The sequence below is a fragment of the Helianthus annuus genome, chromosome 13 (assembly GCF_002127325.2).
Source record: "Helianthus annuus cultivar XRQ/B chromosome 13, HanXRQr2.0-SUNRISE, whole genome shotgun sequence".
Lineage (NCBI taxonomy): Eukaryota > Viridiplantae > Streptophyta > Magnoliopsida > Asterales > Asteraceae > Helianthus > Helianthus annuus.
The window spans coordinates 152090968-152112374 of record NC_035445.2 but is presented as its reverse complement, the minus strand read 5'-3'; the positions used below and the strand labels follow the sequence as shown (position 1 = coordinate 152112374).

The 21407-nt window shown below is 38.3% G+C and overlaps 1 protein-coding gene across 1 annotated transcript; it reads left to right on the top strand.

Annotated features, from left to right (window-relative positions):
* Window positions 1–13669: 13669 nt before the first annotated feature.
* On the top strand, window positions 13670–20669 carry LOC110899855 (3beta-hydroxysteroid-dehydrogenase/decarboxylase). Its single transcript, XM_022146753.2, has 12 exons — window positions 13670–14152; window positions 14755–14844; window positions 14939–15072; window positions 15653–15823; window positions 16779–16895; window positions 16970–17049; window positions 17825–18020; window positions 18258–18372; window positions 18846–19020; window positions 19132–19267; window positions 20209–20275; window positions 20356–20669. Exons 1-12 carry the CDS (start codon window positions 13906–13908, stop codon window positions 20523–20525), a joined length of 1698 nt encoding a protein of 565 aa, XP_022002445.1. The 5' UTR covers window positions 13670–13905; the 3' UTR covers window positions 20526–20669.
* Window positions 20670–21407: the final 738 nt, after the last annotated feature.

The following is a 21407-nucleotide window of genomic DNA, read 5'->3' as shown; positions in this document are numbered from 1 at the left end:
CGCTAATATACTGGTTTGACTTTACATATTTGACTATCTTATATTATATGATAATAACACTAAATTAAACTTAGGATATCTACATAAATGATTTATGCTAATAAGTTTTATGTAGTTACCATCTGAGACCGTGTTACCTTTGTCTTAAGTTGGGCATGCAAATCATGGTTTGGTTCCGTTTTTACCCTTAACCATATTCATTACCGATAACGTCAGTTATAGGATTCTGTTATGGTTATACGGTTATGATTTGGTTTTGGTTAATTTCGATTAATCTATTTTTTTGGTTGTGTTACAGGTTTCCATTTTGAATGGTCTAACCAAATGAATATGACTTGGGTTTGAACGAAGTCAGCTTTATATTAATTAATTTTAAGAATCTGAAAAAGATATCGATTTGACATAACATGTCTTTATTCTATTTGGCTCGGTTGGGTCAATGTTCAGTTATGGGACACTCGTAAACATAATCATATCGGATTTACCAGTTAATCAAATAACCATACCCATAATCGCCGGCTAATCTCGTAGTCAGTTATTTCCATGATGAGTCAATGACAAGACAAAACGAGTGATCCACTATCATAAGTGGGGATATGGCTTTGCCTCAATACCAAGGACGTCACACATGGCCTCAACAGACGACCACATGGAAAATCGTTGTCATCAACTCATTACCAATACACTCTTATGGGACCAAAGAGGCCGTGATCAAGCGGTAACCCAATGACTTTCTGATACGAAACCGATGTTGGGCCAAACCGGGCCAGGTCAAATTGGGTCAGAGCAGTTGCGATTGGATGGGGGGAAAAGAGGCGGAGGAAAAATAATTGGCGGGAAAAAAGACCAAGAAAACAGGGGATTAGTCTAGAATTAAGGAGGTGGAGACGTGGGCAGAAACTGCTGCATATTTTTAGTATTTATATTTCTAGATTTGTCAATTTTTAGGTCGTTGTTTTTGTTTATCTGAATTAGGGTTTTATACCTTAGAAGCGGAGATTAGCCTTCTCGAATTGGCCAACTATCCTGTTCTTGTTTTTGTTTGAATCAATCGAATTTCCAGTTTCTAACATTTGGTTCCATTGCCGGGAATCACACACTCCATCGGAAATTTCTGAAATCCGATACTCAACCGTTTCACCCTTTCAATTATCCAAAATCGAAGATGCCTGCTACACGAGGGAATCCAGATCCTACTCCTTCAAACCCTGACCCTGTGGCTGTCCAATTAGCAGCCATCGCGTCCTCTATGGAGTCCCTACAGAATGATGTTGCTGCTCTCAAGGCACGCGACAAAAAGAAGGAAAAAACTGGCGGGGGGTTTAACCGATTTGATGATGAAGATTCTTCCGGAAGCAATAATCGACACTTCAGACCTCATAACAAGATGGATTTTCCGACTTTCAGTGATGGAGATCCGCGTGGGTGGGTCCTTAAGGCCGAGAAGTATTTCCGGTATTACAACATTCCTGAGGATGAGAAGGTTGATGTGGCGACAATGCATTTTGAAGGTGACGCTCTTGATTTTTACTCATGGCTTTCTACAGATCAGGCGATTGAATTCTGGGATGAACTGGTCCATGCCCTTCATAAAAATTTTGGGCCTGCTGAGTTTCAGAATCCGGACGAACACTTATGCAATGTAAGGCAGACCGGTACTGTGCAAGAATACAGACAGGAATTCGCGAAACGGTCCTCTCGGGTGTCTAACTGGCCCGAGCACTGTCTACTAGGGGTGTTTTTGAATGGGTTAAAAGAAGAACTGAAGGCAGATGTCAGAATTCATAAACCAAGGACGGTTTACAAGGCCATGAGCATTGCCCTCGAGTTTGAGTCCAAATTCAACCACACCTTATCAGGAAAAACTATCAAGTCTACGGGTGTAACGCCCTGTGTTTTGTACTTTCTATTTATAGCTTGTCTTACTCGTGTTGCTAATTTTGGAAGCTTTGTATCATTGTACTCGTTCCTTCTAGTACTCGTTGTAAACTCGAGATTTTGATCATGAATGAAAACTTGCATTTCCTTGTTACATACTATACATACACCATAATACGATTAATCATGAGATCATTTGATACTTCTTTGTGATACTTACAAACATATGTTGAACTTGTAAATATGTGACATATACTTGTTACTTACAAACATGTTACATACTTGTACATTACACTTTTTGCCTAGTTAAATCATGTTTTATTTCATATTTCACCTTGTTACAAGTTAGGGGAAACATTGTTGCATATTATTACACAACTTAACTAATAAAATTACTCATTATAATGTTTTAAAAAAATAAAAAACTAAAGAAACATGGCAGCCCAAATTCAGCAAAATTCAGCCCCATATAGTTGGGTTTTGTGGGCTAGTTTCAAGATGTAACCCCTTCTAAACACTTCCAAAGCCCAACCCATTGAAACCCTAATCCTTCCCCCTATAAATACCACTTATAACCAGCCTCCCTACCACTTTTGCAACACTAAAAACTCTCAAAACATCCTCCAAACCGTAGCTGAAAGCAAAGGTTCGAGTAGATTGACACCCCTTCACGAAAATGAGCATAACTCACTCAATTCTTATCCGATTCACTCGATTCTTTTTCCTACTTGCTTGTATAATCATGGGGTTTGATTCCTAGACTTCTCCTTGGAGAAATCAGACCTGGAAATGCCCCGAAATAGTCCATAAACTTTCTGTTTGTTTTTATGTTCATCAAAAACTTGTTTAAATCTATGCAACTTGTGTCCAACACATCTCATACCTATGTCCTAATGCTTACAACTTATCCCATGGTTGGTTAAGCTTAAAAACAAGGTTGAGACATCTAAATCAGAGGTTAAAACCTCATAAACTTTCTGTTTTTAATTAGGGTTTTACCCACAAGTAATGTTCAAGTGTGAAACTTGTTGAATGTGTGATGGTTGGATTAGCTTGGGCTATCCTTCATAAGAATCCACTCATTACTTGATGTTTTGCTATAGATTAGTTGTTGTTAATACCTTGATACTTGTATGTTCATGACCCTCCTTGTTGTTTATAACAACAAGTGTAGTGGTGAACAATAGAGGTGCCTAAATGGAAGCTTGTTCTTCCTACCTCATGTATGTATTCTATGACACAAAGAGGTACCTAAATGGAGACATTAATCTCCTACCTCATGCTTGAATCATAAGACTTGTAAACTATATAATATCTAAGTTATTCTATATGTATACATCTAAGTAACTAAGACTTGATGATGACTTAATAGTTATTTGTTAAGTGGACGTTACATCATCTATGACCATGCCCTTGTTACGACTCTAATGGATCTTAGAATCCATGAAATCATACCAACTCTTTTGAGTTTCAATAGTGTCAAGAACAAGAGTTATGCGTACAAGATGATTATTTTCACCTATGTTACTTTCTATATATTAAAAACTCCGAATCTATAATCTTCCGTTATACGCCAAACTCACACACCTACGTTTCCTTGTGTAGAAGGACAAGGTGCTCCGAACTAATTCATCTACAAACTTGCTCTCGGAATTTCAAGTCACCACTTGTAAACCGTGAGTATACTCGTATTTCCCCCTTTTTACTTTTACCATTTTTGGGGTGTAACATGTTTACCTATTAACTTACACATGAACACTTTGTTAAACACATGAACGTTCCTATAACATGCTTGTATACGTGATGACTTGATACTTTAAACTTGGGTTATTCTTATGTGTTGAACTTATCATTAACTTCGTACGAGCCAAACCTTGACATATGTAGCGCTATAGGATTAACGACCCGCCCGTAAACTTGAGGTTATGTCTTGAGCATATTGCGTTTTCTTGGTTTGATATGTTAGACACATGCCATATTTAATGTTTATCTTGAATCATATGCTTGCCATGAGGAATTGTTCACACTTTTTATCTTATGCTATGTACGTACCAAACTTGTATACTCGCCTTTGCTTTTGCATTGAATTGTATTTTAAACATGTTACAGGTTGATGATGATGCTATAAAAGAAGTAGCGTTGATGCCTAGATACACATATAGACGTTAGGGTTGAATATGTTGTATCAAATTTTGTTATGTTATCATGTTGTATTGGTTAAACTTGTTGTATTTGGAATTTCTTGTAATGTTGACTAGTTGAAGTTATGAAATGAAACTTGGATTATTAAATTATTGTCACAAATAGTGTTATGATGTCTCGAGCAATCTTCACACTTCGTCTCATCCCGATGTTTCCGCCATTGGTTGGGGTGTGACAGATTGGTATCAGAGCCATAACTATAGGGAATTAGGAAAATTGCCATGCTTTTGCCCTAGTCTATAGTTTTAGGAACTTTGTCTCTTATTTGTTGTTTAAAACATTTGTGCTCTATCTTACATGCTTCCTAGCTACACTTCTTGTTAATAAATTTATGTGCCTTTCCTAAGGCTAACACGAATACACTTTTGCTATTTTATACTCTTGTAACATCAACGAGACAACTTTACCAAAATAGGCGTGAAACCCACAATTTGGTAAACGACTCTCACTCTACCTTTAATCTATTTTTGCACGAAATTTCACCATTAAGCTAGGAGTGACATCCACAACTTAATGGTAATTTCCATTTCAACTCTAGTGGACCCTTGTCAAAGTGTCAAAATTTTATTTTGGCCGACAAGTACCAACCACATTTAGGGTACGAAATCGTCAAGTTAGGGGTGAAACCCGCATCTTGTCGATTAAGTCCCATTCCTTGATTTTTTTTATTCTCGCCAAAGTCCCGAATGTTCCAATCATTTAGAGATGTGTAGTAACCGGAAGGGTAAGATACCGTTAATCGCTTCTCGACGAGAGTATCTTACTTATAGGCCAAAGCACAATATCTCTAAATCGAAAGGACTTTCGACCCACTTTGGAATTGTCGACGTTTCTCTACCCGAAACATTCCTATGTTTTATTGAGCCTCTCTTTTATGTATCTCAATTTATATGTGATTTTATACTTGAACGTTCATTCATTTCGAAATGTCGTTTTAATCATGTCGCACATTATCGCAATCACAAACAATAATAATTCTCATGAACCAACTAAATTTATATTTTCCTATTCGCAACTTATGTGCTATACATGTTGAATGTGTGTTGGAAACTTATGCTTTATGTGAACTTTACTTGGTACTTGAACATCTACTTGCTTTGCATACACAAACCTTGTTTTCAATTAATGATCAAAGTCTCATCCTTTCCCTTCTCTTTCAAATCTTTTAGATGTCTTCTAGTTCATCCAAGAAACTCAAGTCAAAGAAGGGTTCGACCTCCTCCGCCATGTCCCAAAAGGATTGTATGAAGTTTATGGCTAAACAATTTGCAAAGGTCCTACCCGACATTGTTAGCAAGATCCAAACCGATTCACCCCATGGTTCGGTCGACTCAAAGGCCGACAAACCCAAATCGACCTTCCAATTTAAGCACTTCATGGCTTGTAAACCCTTAGAATTTACCGGCAAGAATGGCGCTACCGCCATGATGAACTGGTTTGATGCCATCGAGCTTACCTTCTTGCAAAGTGGTTGCCCTGACGAACTAAGAACCTTGAATGCAACCGGTGTGTTTCGTGAAAAGGCACTTGAGTGGTGGACAACTGAGCGTAACAAGAGAGGAAACGAGGTCGCACACGCTATGCCGTGGGACGATCTCAAACAACTTATGAAGGATCACTTTTGTCCCCCTCACGAACTCCAAAAGTTGGAAAATGAATTCTGGAACCTCACGCAAAAAGGGAGTGACATGGATGGTTTGATTACACGCTTCAAGCAGCTTAGTGTTCTATGCCCTGGTCAAGTAGAAACCGCCCCCAAAACCGTGGCCAAATTCATTCGTTGTGTTGCACCTTCTTTAACAAACCATCTTGCATCTGCCAACCCTCAAACCATTGAAGACGCGTACCGCATAGCTACCGAACTTAACAACAATTGTGTTCTTCATGGAACCTTTGACAAGGTTTCAACAAAGAATGCGCACCAAGCCACCATTGACTCTCCTAATGAGTCTAAACCCTCCCAGCAATCTAAGAGAAACCAAGGCAAGAAGCGGAAGGCTTCAAGCCAAAACTGCGCGGTCGTCACTCCGCCAAACCCACAACCCCTTCAAACTGTGCCTGCTTTCAATGGTGAACGCAAGGTTTATACTGGAACGCACCCAAAGTGCGACAAATGCCGATATCATCACCCCCCAAACGCTCATTGTCGAAAGTGTGACAAGTGTGGCCGGTATGGGCATCTCTCGCCATACTGTCGTATCCCCCCACAGGCCTACCAAAACCAAGCTCTTTTGGCTCCAAATCAAGTCGCTCCTGTGCGAGCATGCTTCACGTGTGGTGATACCAACCACATGGCCAATGTGTGTCCTCAACGATATCAACCACAACAACCTCGACAGCAACAACCACAGCCACAACCCCAACAACAACAACAGGTTCAAGAACCCGCTAGGGGTCGAGCTTTCCTTCTCACCACAGCTCAGGCTCAAAATGCAAACGACGTCATCACTGGTACGTTTCTCATTAACCATGTCTATGCTTCATGCCTATTTGATACTGGTGCCGATAAAAGTTTTGTGTCGTTAGAATTCGAGTCTTTGCTCAAGTGTAAACGCTCTAAGTTGCCAAAATCTTTCGCTGTCGAAGTTGCTAATGGTAAAACCGTCAAAGTCAATTCTGTTCTCTCCAATTGTTCACTAATCCTTAACGATCATACGTTCTCAATCGATCTCATACCTATGCAAATGGGTAGTTTCGACGTCATAGTAGGTATGGACTGGCTTAGGCGAGTTCATGCTGAAGTTGTCTGTTCTGAGAAGTTTATTCGCTTGCCTCTTCCAAATGGTGATTCTCTACACGTCTATGGTGAAAAGCCTTCTCAAGGCCTTAAGCTTATGTCATGCATCAAGGCAAACAAGTGCTTACGCAAGGGTACCTTCGCCTTTCTCGCCCACATCGTGGAAAAGAAGGATAAAGGCCCAAGCATAAGTGACGTTCCTGTTGTACGTGACTTTCCGGATGTATTTCCCGAAGACCTTCCTGGTCCTCCTCCTGCTCGTTCTGTCGATTTTCGCATCGATTTAGTGCCTGGCGCTACGCCTGTCGCTAAGTCCCCCTATCGTTTAGCACCCTCTGAGATGCAAGAGCTCTCGAGTCAACTTCAAGAGCTTCTTAACAAAGGCTTCATACGCCCTAGTACTTCTCCTTGGGGCGCTCCCGTTTTATTCGTCAAGAAGAAAGATGGGTCCTTTCGTATGTGTATTGACTATCGTGAGCTCAACAAGCTTACTATCAAGAATCGATACCCTCTTCCTCGCATTGATGACCTCTTCGATCAATTGCAAGGCGCAACCTGCTTTTCAAAGATCGATCTTCGTTCTGGGTATCATCAACTTCGAGTACTCGAAGAAGATGTGCCTAAAACCGCCTTTCGTACGCGTTATGGTCATTATGAGTTCGTGGTCATGCCCTTTGGTTTGACCAACGCACCTGCTGTCTTTATGGACTTAATGAACCGCGTGTGCAAAGCATACTTGGACCGTTTTGTGATCGTCTTCATCGACGATATCCTCATCTATTCCAAGACGCAAGCAGAGCATGAGCAACACTTGCGCCTTATTCTTGAACTCCTTCGTACTGAACACCTATATGCCAAATTCTCCAAGTGTGAATTTTGGTTACAAGAAGTTCAATTCCTTGGTCACACTGTCAACAAACTTGGTATTCACGTTGATCCCGCAAAAATCGAAGCTGTGAAAAATTGGGTCGCACCTAAATCTCCGTCCGAAATCCGTTCGTTTCTTGGTCTTGCTGGTTACTACCGTCGTTTTATCTCCAACTTTTCGAAAATCGCTGTTCCTTTGACCTCCTTGACTCAAAAAGAGAGACCTTTTGTTTGGGGTCCCGAACAAGAAGAGTCTTTTCAAACGCTCAAGGACATGCTTTGCAATGCTCCTATCCTAACGCTTCCTGATGGTAACGATGATTTTGTCGTGTATTGCGACGCTTCAAACCTTGGTCTTGGTTGTGTCCTTATGCAACGTGACAAAGTTATCGCTTACGCATCGAGGCAACTCAAAATTCATGAGAAAAACTATACTACTCACGACCTTGAACTTGGTGCGGTCGTTTTTGCATTGAAGATTTGGCGACACTACCTTTATGGTACTAAATGTGTAGTCTTCACCGACCATAAGAGCCTTCAACACATCTTCAATCAAAAAGAACTAAACATGCGTCAACGTCGTTGGGTGGAATTGTTAAACGACTATGACTGCGAAATCAAATACCACCCGGGTAAGGCGAATGTAGTAGCCGACGCCCTGAGTCGTAAAACTCACGTCCAAAGTATCCGTTGTTTCCAACTCGTCCACGATCTTCAAAATCGCATACGTAACGCCCAGTATACATCCGTTAATGAGGGTAACCTCTACAACGAAATGCAATGTGGTGCTGAGAATAGTCTTGTGTCCAAACCCGATGGTATTCTATACTATCTCAATCGCATCTGGATTCCCAATCGTGACGATCTTCGCAATTTCCTGATGAAGGAGGCCCATAACACGAAATATTCTATTCACCCTGGTGCCGATAAGATGTACCATGATATGCGTACTTCCTATTGGTGGCCTGGAATGAAGAAGGATATAGCCACCTTCGTTTCTAAATGTCTTACGTGTTCCAAAGTAAAAGCCGAACATCAACGTCCCTCTGGCTTGCTCGAACAACCAATAATTCCCGTTTGGAAGTGGGAGAGCATTGCCATGGATTTCATCACTAAGCTTCCTCGCACTACAGCTGGTCATGACAGCATATGGGTCGTCGTTGACCGATTGACCAAATCAGCTCACTTCCTCCCCATTCGTGAAGACTTCAAAGTCGAGAAATTGGCTAAGGTCTACATGAAGGAAATCATCTGTCGTCATGGGACGCCCATTGATATCATTTCTGATCGTGATGCTCGTTTTACGTCTCGTCTTTGGGAAACTTTTCAATCTGCTATGGGTACTAAGCTTAACCTTAGCACCGCCTTCCATCCTCAGACTGACGGTCAAACCGAGCGTACTATCCAAACCTTAGAGGATATGCTTCGTTCATGCGTAATAGATTTTGGTGGCAACTGGGATTCATACTTGCCCTTGGCTGAATTCTCGTACAATAACAGCTATCACACGAGTATCCAAATGGCTCCTTTCGAAGCATTGTATGGTCGCAAGTGCCGTTCGCCTATTTCTTGGCACGAGATTGGTCAAGCCCAAATCACCGGTCCCGAGCTTATACAAGAGGCTACGGACAAGATTTTACAGGTTCGAGACAACTTATTGAAAGCCAGGAACCGACAGAAGAGTTACGCTGACAAAGGACGCAAACCTATGGAATTCGAGACAGGTGACAACGTGCTTCTCAAGGTATCCCCTTGGAAAGGCGTGGTTCGATTTGGCAAGAAAGGGAAACTCGCACCTCGCTACGTTGGTCCTTTCAAGATTCTCGAAAGGATTGGCAAGGTTGCGTATAGACTGGACCTGCCTGAAGGACTCAGCAATGTACACCCTGTCTTCCATGTGTCCAACTTAAAGAAATGCCTAGCTGACGAAGGACTCCACGTTCCTCTCGAAGACTTGCAAGTCAACGAAACACTTCACTTTGTAGAAAAACCGGTCGAAATCATGGACCAAGGAACCAAGCAATTGAGGCGCAGTCGAATTCCTATTGTCAAAGTTCGATGGGAAGGAAAACGTGGCGCTGAATTTACTTGGGAGCTCGAAAGCGAAATGAAATCGAAATATCCTCATCTTTTCCCTGAGTCTTCCTAAATTTCGGGACGAAATTTCCTAAAGGAGGGGAGACTGTAACGCCCTGTGTTTTGTACTTTCTATTTATAGCTTGTCTTACTCGTGTTGCTAATTTTGGAAGCTTTGTATCATTGTACTCGTTCCTTCTAGTACTCGTTGTAAACTCGAGATTTTGATCATGAATGAAAACTTGCATTTCCTTGTTACATACTATACATACACCATAATACGATTAATCATGAGATCATTTGATACTTCTTTGTGATACTTACAAACATATGTTGAACTTGTAAATATGTGACATATACTTGTTACTTACAAACATGTTACATACTTGTACATTACACTTTTTGCCTAGTTAAATCATGTTTTATTTCATATTTCACCTTGTTACAAGTTAGGGGAAACATTGTTGCATATTATTACACAACTTAACTAATAAAATTACTCATTATAATGTTTTAAAAAAATAAAAAACTAAAGAAACATGGCAGCCCAAATTCAGCAAAATTCAGCCCCATATAGTTGGGTTTTGTGGGCTAGTTTCAAGATGTAACCCCTTCTAAACACTTCCAAAGCCCAACCCATTGAAACCCTAATCCTTCCCCCTATAAATACCACTTATAACCAGCCTCCCTACCACTTTTGCAACACTAAAAACTCTCAAAACATCCTCCAAACCGTAGCTGAAAGCAAAGGTTCGAGTAGATTGACACCCCTTCACGAAAATGAGCATAACTCACTCAATTCTTATCCGATTCACTCGATTCTTTTTCCTACTTGCTTGTATAATCATGGGGTTCGATTCCTAGACTTCTCCTTGGAGAAATCAGACCTGGAAATGCCCCGAAATAGTCCATAAACTTTCTGTTTGTTTTTATGTTCATCAAAAACTTGTTTAAATCTATGCAACTTGTGTCCAACACATCTCATACCTATGTCCTAATGCTTACAACTTATCCCATGGTTGGTTAAGCTTAAAAACAAGGTTGAGACATCTAAATCAGAGGTTAAAACCTCATAAACTTTCTGTTTTTAATTAGGGTTTTACCCACAAGTAATGTTCAAGTGTGAAACTTGTTGAATGTGTGATGGTTGGATTAGCTTGGGCTATCCTTCATAAGAATCCACTCATTACTTGATGTTTTGCTATAGATTAGTTGTTGTTAATACCTTGATACTTGTATGTTCATGACCCTCCTTGTTGTTTATAACAACAAGTGTAGTGGTGAACAATAGAGGTGCCTAAATGGAAGCTTGTTCTTCCTACCTCATGTATGTATTCTATGACACAAAGAGGTACCTAAATGGAGACATTAATCTCCTACCTCATGCTTGAATCATAAGACTTGTAAACTATATAATATCTAAGTTATTCTATATGTATACATCTAAGTAACTAAGACTTGATGATGACTTAATAGTTATTTGTTAAGTGGACGTTACATCATCTATGACCATGCCCTTGTTACGACTCTAATGGATCTTAGAATCCATGAAATCATACCAACTCTTTTGAGTTTCAATAGTGTCAAGAACAAGAGTTATGCGTACAAGATGATTATTTTCACCTATGTTACTTTCTATATATTAAAAACTCCGAATCTATAATCTTCCGTTATACGCCAAACTCACACACCTACGTTTCCTTGTGTAGAAGGACAAGGTGCTCCGAACTAATTCATCTACAAACTTGCTCTCGGAATTTCAAGTCACCACTTGTAAACCGTGAGTATACTCGTATTTCCCCCTTTTTACTTTTACCATTTTTGGGGTGTAACATGTTTACCTATTAACTTACACATGAACACTTTGTTAAACACATGAACGTTCCTATAACATGCTTGTATACGTGATGACTTGATACTTTAAACTTGGGTTATTCTTATGTGTTGAACTTATCATTAACTTCGTACGAGCCAAACCTTGACATATGTAGCGCTATAGGATTAACGACCCGCCCGTAAACTTGAGGTTATGTCTTGAGCATATTGCGTTTTCTTGGTTTGATATGTTAGACACATGCCATATTTAATGTTTATCTTGAATCATATGCTTGCCATGAGGAATTGTTCACACTTTTTATCTTATGCTATGTACGTACCAAACTTGTATACTCGCCTTTGCTTTTGCATTGAATTGTATTTTAAACATGTTACAGGTTGATGATGATGCTATAAAAGAAGTAGCGTTGATGCCTAGATACACATATAGACGTTAGGGTTGAATATGTTGTATCAAATTTTGTTATGTTATCATGTTGTATTGGTTAAACTTGTTGTATTTGGAATTTCTTGTAATGTTGACTAGTTGAAGTTATGAAATGAAACTTGGATTATTAAATTATTGTCACAAATAGTGTTATGATGTCTCGAGCAATCTTCACACTTCGTCTCATCCCGATGTTTCCGCCATTGGTTGGGGTGTGACAACGGGTGTAGCAACAACAGATCCACGACCAGCCTATTCAAGCAATGTTAACCAAGTTGTTCCCGTCCAAAAACCCACTGAAAACCGCCTCAGCGATGCAGAAAAACAGAGCCGTTACCTCAAGGGTGAATGTTTTCGATGTGGGGATAAATATGGCCCTGGACATCGTTGTAAAACGGGGACGTTCAAACTCCTTGAGATCACGAATGAGGAAGGAGCAGCTGAAAACGAGCAGGAGTGCACCGATGAGCTAGCTAAGATCAGCCTCCACGCGTTATTTGGTCAGACATCTCTAACAACCATGAAACTTCGGGGCCATATAGACAAGGCTGAAATCTTAGTTTTGATTGATAGTGGGTCCACTCACAATTTCATCTCAGATAAGTTGGTCAGTAACCTGAACCTCGTCACCCACTTCATCTCTCCTTTCGGAGTCCAAATCGGGAATGGTGATGTCCTAAAATGCAATCGTATTTGCAAGAATTTGGTGCTGCAGATTGCGAACCTACAAATCAAACAAGACTTCCACCCCTTTGATTTGGGAGGAGCTGATGCGGTACTCGGTATTCAATGGCTTGCAACGCTTAACACGGTTCAAGCAAACTGGAAGGAAATGTTTCTACAATTCACTATCAATGGGAAGGAGTACAAGCTTATGGGACTGCCACCGAATCTGCAGCCATCCGCAACATTTAACCACTTCACTATCGAACCCTTTGAAGAGCACACTTCTGGACCAGCAGCTCAGTTGATTGTCACCCAACTTGAGGACAAGTTGTTTTCCCCGGCAGGAAGTATTGATACGAAACCGATGTTGGGCCAAACCGGGCCAGGTCAAATTGGGTCAGAGCAGTTGCGATTGGATGGGGGGAAAAGAGGCGGAGGAAAAATAATTGGCGGGAAAAAAGACCAAGAAAACAGGGGATTAGTCTAGAATTAAGGAGGTGGAGACGTGGGCAGAAACTGCTGCATATTTTTAGTATTTATATTTCTAGATTTGTCAATTTTTAGGTCGTTGTTTTTGTTTATCTGAATTAGGGTTTTATACCTTAGAAGCGGAGATTAGCCTTCTCGAATTGGCCAACTATCCTGTTCTTGTTTTTGTTTGAATCAATCGAATTTCCAGTTTCTATCTTTCTTTAGAAGATGTCTGGAGAGAGTCTCATTTGTGAAAAAAAAATGTTATGTGCAAGTTAGAAGTTTTACTATAATGGGTCTTCAGGCGATGAGTTTTCTCTTGAATTCGAGTCAGGTCACCAGCGATGTCTTTGAAAAAAATGTTATGTGCAAGTTAGAAGTTTTACTATAATGTGTGTTCAGGCGATGAGTTTTCTCTTGAATTAGTGACGGGTCGGATCACCAGCGGTGTCTTTGATCGCTGATGCGAGTGACATTTTGCCAAATGGATGTATTTCACGCTAAAAGAAATTAACTCTTGTGGGTCCACCAACATACTTCAAGGCTTTCCGTTTGGTGTTTGGGCGCCAAATCCCAACTTCACGTACACGTAAAATTCCTCTTCCTCCCCTGTTTATTCACAAACCCTAACCGAACAAAATCAAAACAAATTTCGTCCATTTAATCCCAAATCTATGCACACCTAAACACCTTTCTCTCTCTAACTTCTTCTCTGTGACCTAGAGAGAGAAAGTGGAGAGAGGAAATGGCGATGGTCGACGATCAATCGAAAACCTGCACCGTTCTCGGCGGCAGAAGCTTCGTTGGCAGATCTCTTGTTGCGAGGTTGTTGAAGCTAGGGTTTTGGATCGTTCGAGTTGCCGATTCAACTCAGTCTCTTCAACTTGATCCCGATGATCACGACTACGATGTGCCTCTTGACCGTGCTCTCTCTACTGGCCGTGCTTTCTATTTTCATGTTGATGTTCGCAACAAAAAGTCCGTTATCAATGGTACTGTTCTGAATTTTTGTTATATGTATGATATTGTTCTTGTTATTTGCTGTTTTATACCTTTTATTTTGTTTTATTACAATAATTGCTGCAGTTGTTAGTGAGAGCTTGTAATGTAGATGCGTACTTGAGTGTAATTTTATTTTAACCGAATAACTTTTATCTTATGTATTTAATTAGTTAATTGTGATAGTGAGGTTATGAAAATTTGTGATAAATGTGTATGTTAGGAGGTTTCATTAGTGGAAGAAGTATATAAGTAGTTATCATTGGTGGAATTTGGTCACATGCAACTGTGCTTGATTGCGATTGTTAGGTTTAGGAATCAAACAGGAAGACAAACAGAAAGTAAAACGGAAAACTAGAGATTTACGTGGTTCAGTCGGTGTGACCTACGTCCTACATATCTAATATGCTAAATAGATTAAAAGGAGGTTAACTGCACAGTTACTAGTTCTCACAAATGGTCACTATGGCAAACAACAGCTGCTAATTGGTCATTTTGTCCTTCTACCATATACTTTAAAATAGTAATTCTACCTAGAACTTGATTATCAGGCTGTGACTAAACTTTATACAGAAAATGTTTTATCTTTTTGCAGCTATTGAAGGCTCATCAGTGGTGTTCTATGTGAATGATGATAGTTCCTGCAATCATGATTTCTTCTCTGGGTACACAATAATTGTTCAAGGTAAATCTTAATATACCTAAATTAGATTGCCCCTTATGTAATACACTATGTTTTTATCAAAGATCTCATATCTTGTTATTTGTTTTCTATTTAGGCGTGAAAAATGTTATTAGCGCTTGTCAAGAATGCAAAGTTAAAAGGTTAATATACAACAGTACTGCAGACGTAGTGTTGGACAACTCACATGATATTCATAATGGGAATGAAATGTTGTTATATGCTACAAAAGTACGTCTTCATATACTTATACTTATATGGTTATATACCCTAGTTATGAAGATTATACTACTTCCACTTTCTACAATAAGTGTCATGTATTGTTTCTCAATAAATATAAAAGGAAGATCACACTTTTAGACCAATATTTTACTTTCTTAACTTAGATTTTTTAAACATATGTTACTATAACTTGTTCCTCTACTTACTGCCACGTGTGTGTATGACTAATATATTTTGTTTTGTTCAAATATTCCATATGCTTAACAGATGAACCTATTAAATGATGAATCAATATATTCTTTATTAGCGGTGGAAATCTCGATCTAGCTAGTATTTATTCATGGGTGGGTTTTATCTCAAGTGGGTCTAATGGGCCAAATCATACAGTTTAGCATTAAATAGAATGGGTCAAATGGGCCAGACTAATGATCGGTCAAACAGGTTAAAAGTTACCCAAACTAAAATGGGTCAAATGCACTAAAAATGGGTCAAGTTATACAGTTAAGCTTTAATCCATTGCTGGTCAACCTGACGTGACAGACTCTGTTTCGGCTCATACTGATATATAATTATATTTACCGTGTTGCAGTTTAAGAATGTATATAGTGAACTTAAGGCTCAAGCAGAGGCAACTGTTTTGCTTGCTAATGACATGGATGGCCTTCTTACGTGTGCTCTTCGCCCTAGCAACGTTTTTGGACCTCGAGATGAGCAGCTTTTGCCCTCTTTGGTTGATGTCGCAAAATCCAGCTGGGCTAAGGTGCGGAATTCATATTATTCGTAACATTTTTAAGTGCATTTCTTGATCCTTCTATCCTACTTATCAGTAAAAATCATTTTTTGCAATCAGATCGTTATATATATTGATGTAGATCCAACGTAAAATAATTTTTAGAGTAAAATATCATTTTCATCCCCGAGGTTTGGCCAGTTTTGCGACTTTCGTCCAAAGGTTTGTTTTTCCGCATCTGGATCCAAAAGGTTTGAAATCTTGCCATTTTCATCCGGCTCATTAACTCCATCCATTTTTGTCAATCAAGTTAGGGGTATTTTCGTCTTTTTTACCTACTTGTTTTTGTTTTTTGTTTAATAAGGGTATTTTGAATACTTGTACATTATGCTAAATGCTTGTATGTAAAGTGAAAAAGACCGAATTGCCCTTTAAGTTAACTAAAAAGACGGAAATACCCCTGACTTAACGGAGAATAATGGATGGAGTTAACAAGCTGGATGAAAATGCAAGATTTCAACCTTTTGGATCCAGGTGCGGAAAAACAAACCTTTGGACGAAAGTCGCAAAACTAGCCAAACCTCGGGGACAAAAATGGCATTTTACTCTAATTTTTATAAATCTCGGTATTTTTCGCTTTGTAATTATTAATTTTGAATGATAGACATTAACGGAGAATATGGGGCCCAAACTATAGGCCGCTGTTTACCATCACTAAATGAATCTGATAGACCAGTTAAAATATTATTGCTGCTTGTTATAACATACATCATCAACCTTTGTAGCATCATGTATATCCAGTTTAACATAAGAAGTTAAAACTTCAAAGTTTACTTCTGTATACATAAAAACTGCCTGACATTACTTTACATCTCAGTTTTCTAATACCTCCATTCTGCGTATTGATATGTGATTTTGAGTCCCATTTTTTCTTTAATATCTTCTTGGATATAGTTTTTATAAGTAATAAAGTCTCTCATTCCAGTTTATTATAGGAAGTGATGTAAACATGTGTGACTACACATACATGGAGAATGTCGCTCATGCCCTTATCTGTGCAGAAGCTGCTCTGGTCTCTCGTATGGTTACCGTGTCCGGAAAGGTAATTTGTAGTATTAGTTAATTAGTTATTAACCTTCAGTGACATTAGCAACTAAAAGATTCCATATACTGTAGGCATTTTTCGTCACTAATCTTGAGCCAATGAGCTCTTGGGAGTTTTCTTTGCGCATGTTGGAGGGCTTAGGCTATTACAGGTATCAAATTTATCCATTTTTATAGAAACGGTTGAATTACGCCAAAAATTTTCATGAACCATCTTTACAGTGCATGCGTGTAATCAGTGATAATTCATGTTAATGAATTTTGTTATACGATGGAGAAAAACAAAGTAAACCCATCTGTAGGTTGTGTGTATCATAAGAGCATTATGCGATGCAAATGTTTTCATAAAACCCATTTTAGAGTAAAATGCCATTTTCGTCCCTGAGGTTTGGCCAATTTTGCGACTTTCGTCCAAAGTTTGTTTTACCAATAAAAGATTTGAAATCTTGCCATTTTCATCCGGCTCGTTAACTTCATTTATTTTTTCCCGTTAACTCAAAGGTATTTATGTCTTTTTTTTCTTAACTTAAAGGGCAATTCGTTTTTTTGTTTTCACTTTGTGTACAAGCATTTAACATAATGTACAAATATTCAAAATATCCTTACTAAACAAAAACAAGTAGGTAAAAAGACGAAAATACCCTTGATTTAACAGGGGAAAATGGATGGAGTTAACGAGCCGGATGAAAAAGGCAAGATTTTAAACCTTTTGGATCCAGATGCGGAAAGACAAACCTTTGGACGAAAGTCGCAAAACCAGGCAAACCTCAGGGACGAAAATGCCATTTTACTCTTTTTCTAATAACTTTATTTTTTCTTAATTTATTATTTCTGTGCTTACGGTTTCTTTCTGACCCATTAATATGTGTACCAGAAATTCATAAAACTTGTATTTGTATTTTTGTGGACTGACGCAATAAACCGCAGGCCAATGGTCAAAATCCCTGATGTGGTTGTGAGGTTGATGGTTTATCTCATTAAAGTGATGCATTTAAAGACAAACTCCAGACACAATAGTAATTCTTCAGTCCACAATATTGTTCGATTAATGTCGCACACTACAACCTATGATTGCTCTGCAGCCCAACACCACCTTGAATACTCGCCCGTTGTTTCACTGGATGTAAGTTTTATAATTTCGGAGTGTTTTTAAACTCTATTCTTCTTGTAATTTTTTGTACTCACTGGATGCAAATTTTATTTGTTTGGAGTGCGTGTTAGAGCTTGCTATTTTCGTTCTGTACTCTTGCAATGCTTCTGTTTTTTCTGCTTTTGTTTCTTATGATGGCTTCCTGGCATAATACAATGATGATTGGGATGATATTTATTTTTATAATTGCCACTAATTGTTGATGTACAGGAAGGTATCACATCGACAATTGAATCATTCTCTCATTTAGCAAAGGACTCTTCTGTAATTCTCGATGAATTTTATGAACAATCAAAAATCGCGCAGCTGCTAGGGGGTGGAGATGGTAAATGGCAATTCTGCCCTTGTTGTTTTTTCTTTTGTGTATGTGTGTGTGTGTAAATTGGAATCCCACTGTTATTAAGAAAACTTGGAAAAAACCGCATGTAACAATTTTTTTTTATGAAAAAATCAGGGTATGTAAGTAACATGTTTTCAAGCCAAGAAAACTAAAAAAATCAAAAGAGCGCCGAAGAATTAAAAAAATACAAAACCTACGCTACTTATGTTAAAAATAAATATTTTTTGTGTAACACTCATGTAAAGTTGACTAGCTTTTTATTTTATTTTTTTAAATCCTTCGGCGCCTTTATGATTTTTTTTGCTTAAAACTCTTAAAAATATGTTATTTAAATACCCTAATTTATTTGTTAAAAAATTGTTTCATAGGGTTTTTGCAAGGTTTTCTCAATGGGTTTCCATTCTGGCCACACCCTATATATATATACTTTAACTCCCTTTATTATCTTGTGGATGCAGTTGCTGAGATTTTATTGTGGAGGGATGAGAGGAAGTCATTTTTTTGCTTTTGTGGAGTGGTTTCTCTGTTCTACTGGTTTTTTCTTTGTGAAAGAACAGCCGTCTCTTCTGCAGCTCAGCTACTGCTGCTCGTCACAGTTTTTCTATATGGGTATTCTCTAATGTCAACTGAGATGTAAGTATTAACATTTAAAAAAAAGATCTCTATTCAGTCACAGAATCAAGCTTGAAATTGATCAAATTCGTCTGCAACTTGCCATCGTTTGATTATGTTTGCTTGCTACAGGTCTAGCTATTCACGTTTTGAGGTCTCTGAAAAGGGTATGAGGAATTTTGTTACAAATATAGTAAGCATCTGGAATGGCGTAAGTCATGTGATTAAATCATTGGCACAAGGAAGAAGCTGGAGTTTCTTTTTAAAGGTACCTTAGTGGTTCTTAGGTTCCTTTTTAAATATATTACGAGTTCTAAAATGTTTTTATTTTTCCTCAAATTTGCTAAAAATGATTTGAGGAAATGATTTGGGAAACCCTAAACCATCGGTTTGTTAGAGGTGTCAAATGGGTGGGTCTGAGCAGGTGTGATTGACCTGCAAATATTTTTTCTTCACTTTTAAAAGTTTTTTGTTGACCTTTCATTTATAAAATATGATTACGATCCATTTGACCCATTTTCTTCTTGGTTTATTTTTTTTATTCGCACGTTTATATCAAACATAATCCAAATCGAGACCCATATGTGAAAGGGTCCTTTTTGCCAAAACATTATCTTTAAACATTGAACACATAAGAAAAGTTCTGGCTGGCACTCATTTGCTATGGTTAAGCTATTTTTATAGACGCTTAAGAGGCGTCGACTGTTCAAACGGGTATATCAAAGCTAAAAAGGAAATCGGTCGAACGTGTCAAAACTTTTTAGTCAAACTATATTTTAAATGCATAAAAGTGAAACATTTTTTGCAAAAGAGGAAATTACGATTTTGGCTTCTGTGGTTATATCACTTTTACCCTTTTAGCCCAAAAAGGAATCTTTTAACATCTGAGCCCCTAACGTCTTTTCTTCTAACCCTTTTGGCCCCTAACACTAACCCCATCCATTTACTTTTAGGGGCCAAAAGGGTTAGAAAAAAAGACGTTGGGGGCTCAGATGTTAAAAGATTCTTTTTTGGGTTAAAAGGGTAAAAGTGATATAACCACACGGGCCAAAATCGTAATTTACTCTTTGCAAAATAATAGATTATTACTGAAATAATAACTTCTATAATCATTTATAGAATAACTTTTTTATACAAAAAGTGTTATAGCTAAACCAGCTAGTACCAAAAACATCATGGAATTGTTGACTTTATTATTGACCCCTGCAGGTTGCAGTTCCACTCTATTTTTTCAAGTTGTTTCTTGTCAACTATTTTCCCATTTCATTGGGATTAGGTATGTGTTGTTAGTAGCCGCATGTTTTACTATGGTTTCATGTCTTTTCGTCTTCTGATTATTGCTTAACCTCACTGCAGCACTGGCCTTTTCGTTTATTCTCCTTTTCATCTATGAGCAATATGAAGAGGAAATCAATGGATTAATAGGAATTTTGAACGAGCTAACGAGGCAATATGTGGTATCCGAGATATCTTTACTACTAATGAACACCTCAACTCGACCTTCAATGTCAAAAGATGTGAGATAAAATGTTTGATGAATGGTAGTTGCTTATATTGAATTGAAAGTTGAAAAAAGAGTCGCCAAATAAATGAGAATGGAAGCCACATTGGCACAAGCAAACGTAGATTGTGTAAGATAACAAAGTATATGCATCTTCTTAATCACTTCACACTATGATTTGGGACATATAACTAGTGGCTGAAGAAAGGCTAACATCATAGGCTGGCATATGATTCCCTATGTCCTTTAGTAAAGGTCTTATATTTGAATCAAACCTTTAGACCATGTGTAATGGTTAATTTCTTCAATCTTTAACCTCTTGAAGACATACATAATTTTTTTCATGTTATAATATAAACAATCATGTTGTGGTCTTGTGGTATTGGTGATTGCCCTCTAGAAGTGTAATTTGGATTTAAATATATGCAAATACAGGTTGATTAGACGATATTTATGAGTAAAAAAATGTTGTTAAAGGAAATACCATTGAGATTTGAAATCACCCGCCTCATTTTTCAATTCTCATTTTTCTCGAGCAAGCACCTGCAATCACAAACCAAATAGTGCAACCAGAAAGAATACTTGAACTCGCCGATATCAGTCTCCTAGCTTCCAAATCCGCTCAGAAACAAGACCATTGTCGGAATTCAGTTGGTATAAGTTCACTTTGATACCCGTTTCGATAATACTAAGACCGCCCGTACTGGGGCGTGTTTTTTAAAAAAAAATTCATTTAAAACGCCCTATAACGCCCCTAATGCCATTACACACGGCGTTATAGGGCGTTATTTTTCAAAAAGAATTCGCCCGGCGTTTTGATTATAACGCTTAAAAAGAGAGGGGGGCCCATTTCTTGACCGTTGACAACGGTAACATTATTTAATTTTTTTTTTTTTAATTTAAAATA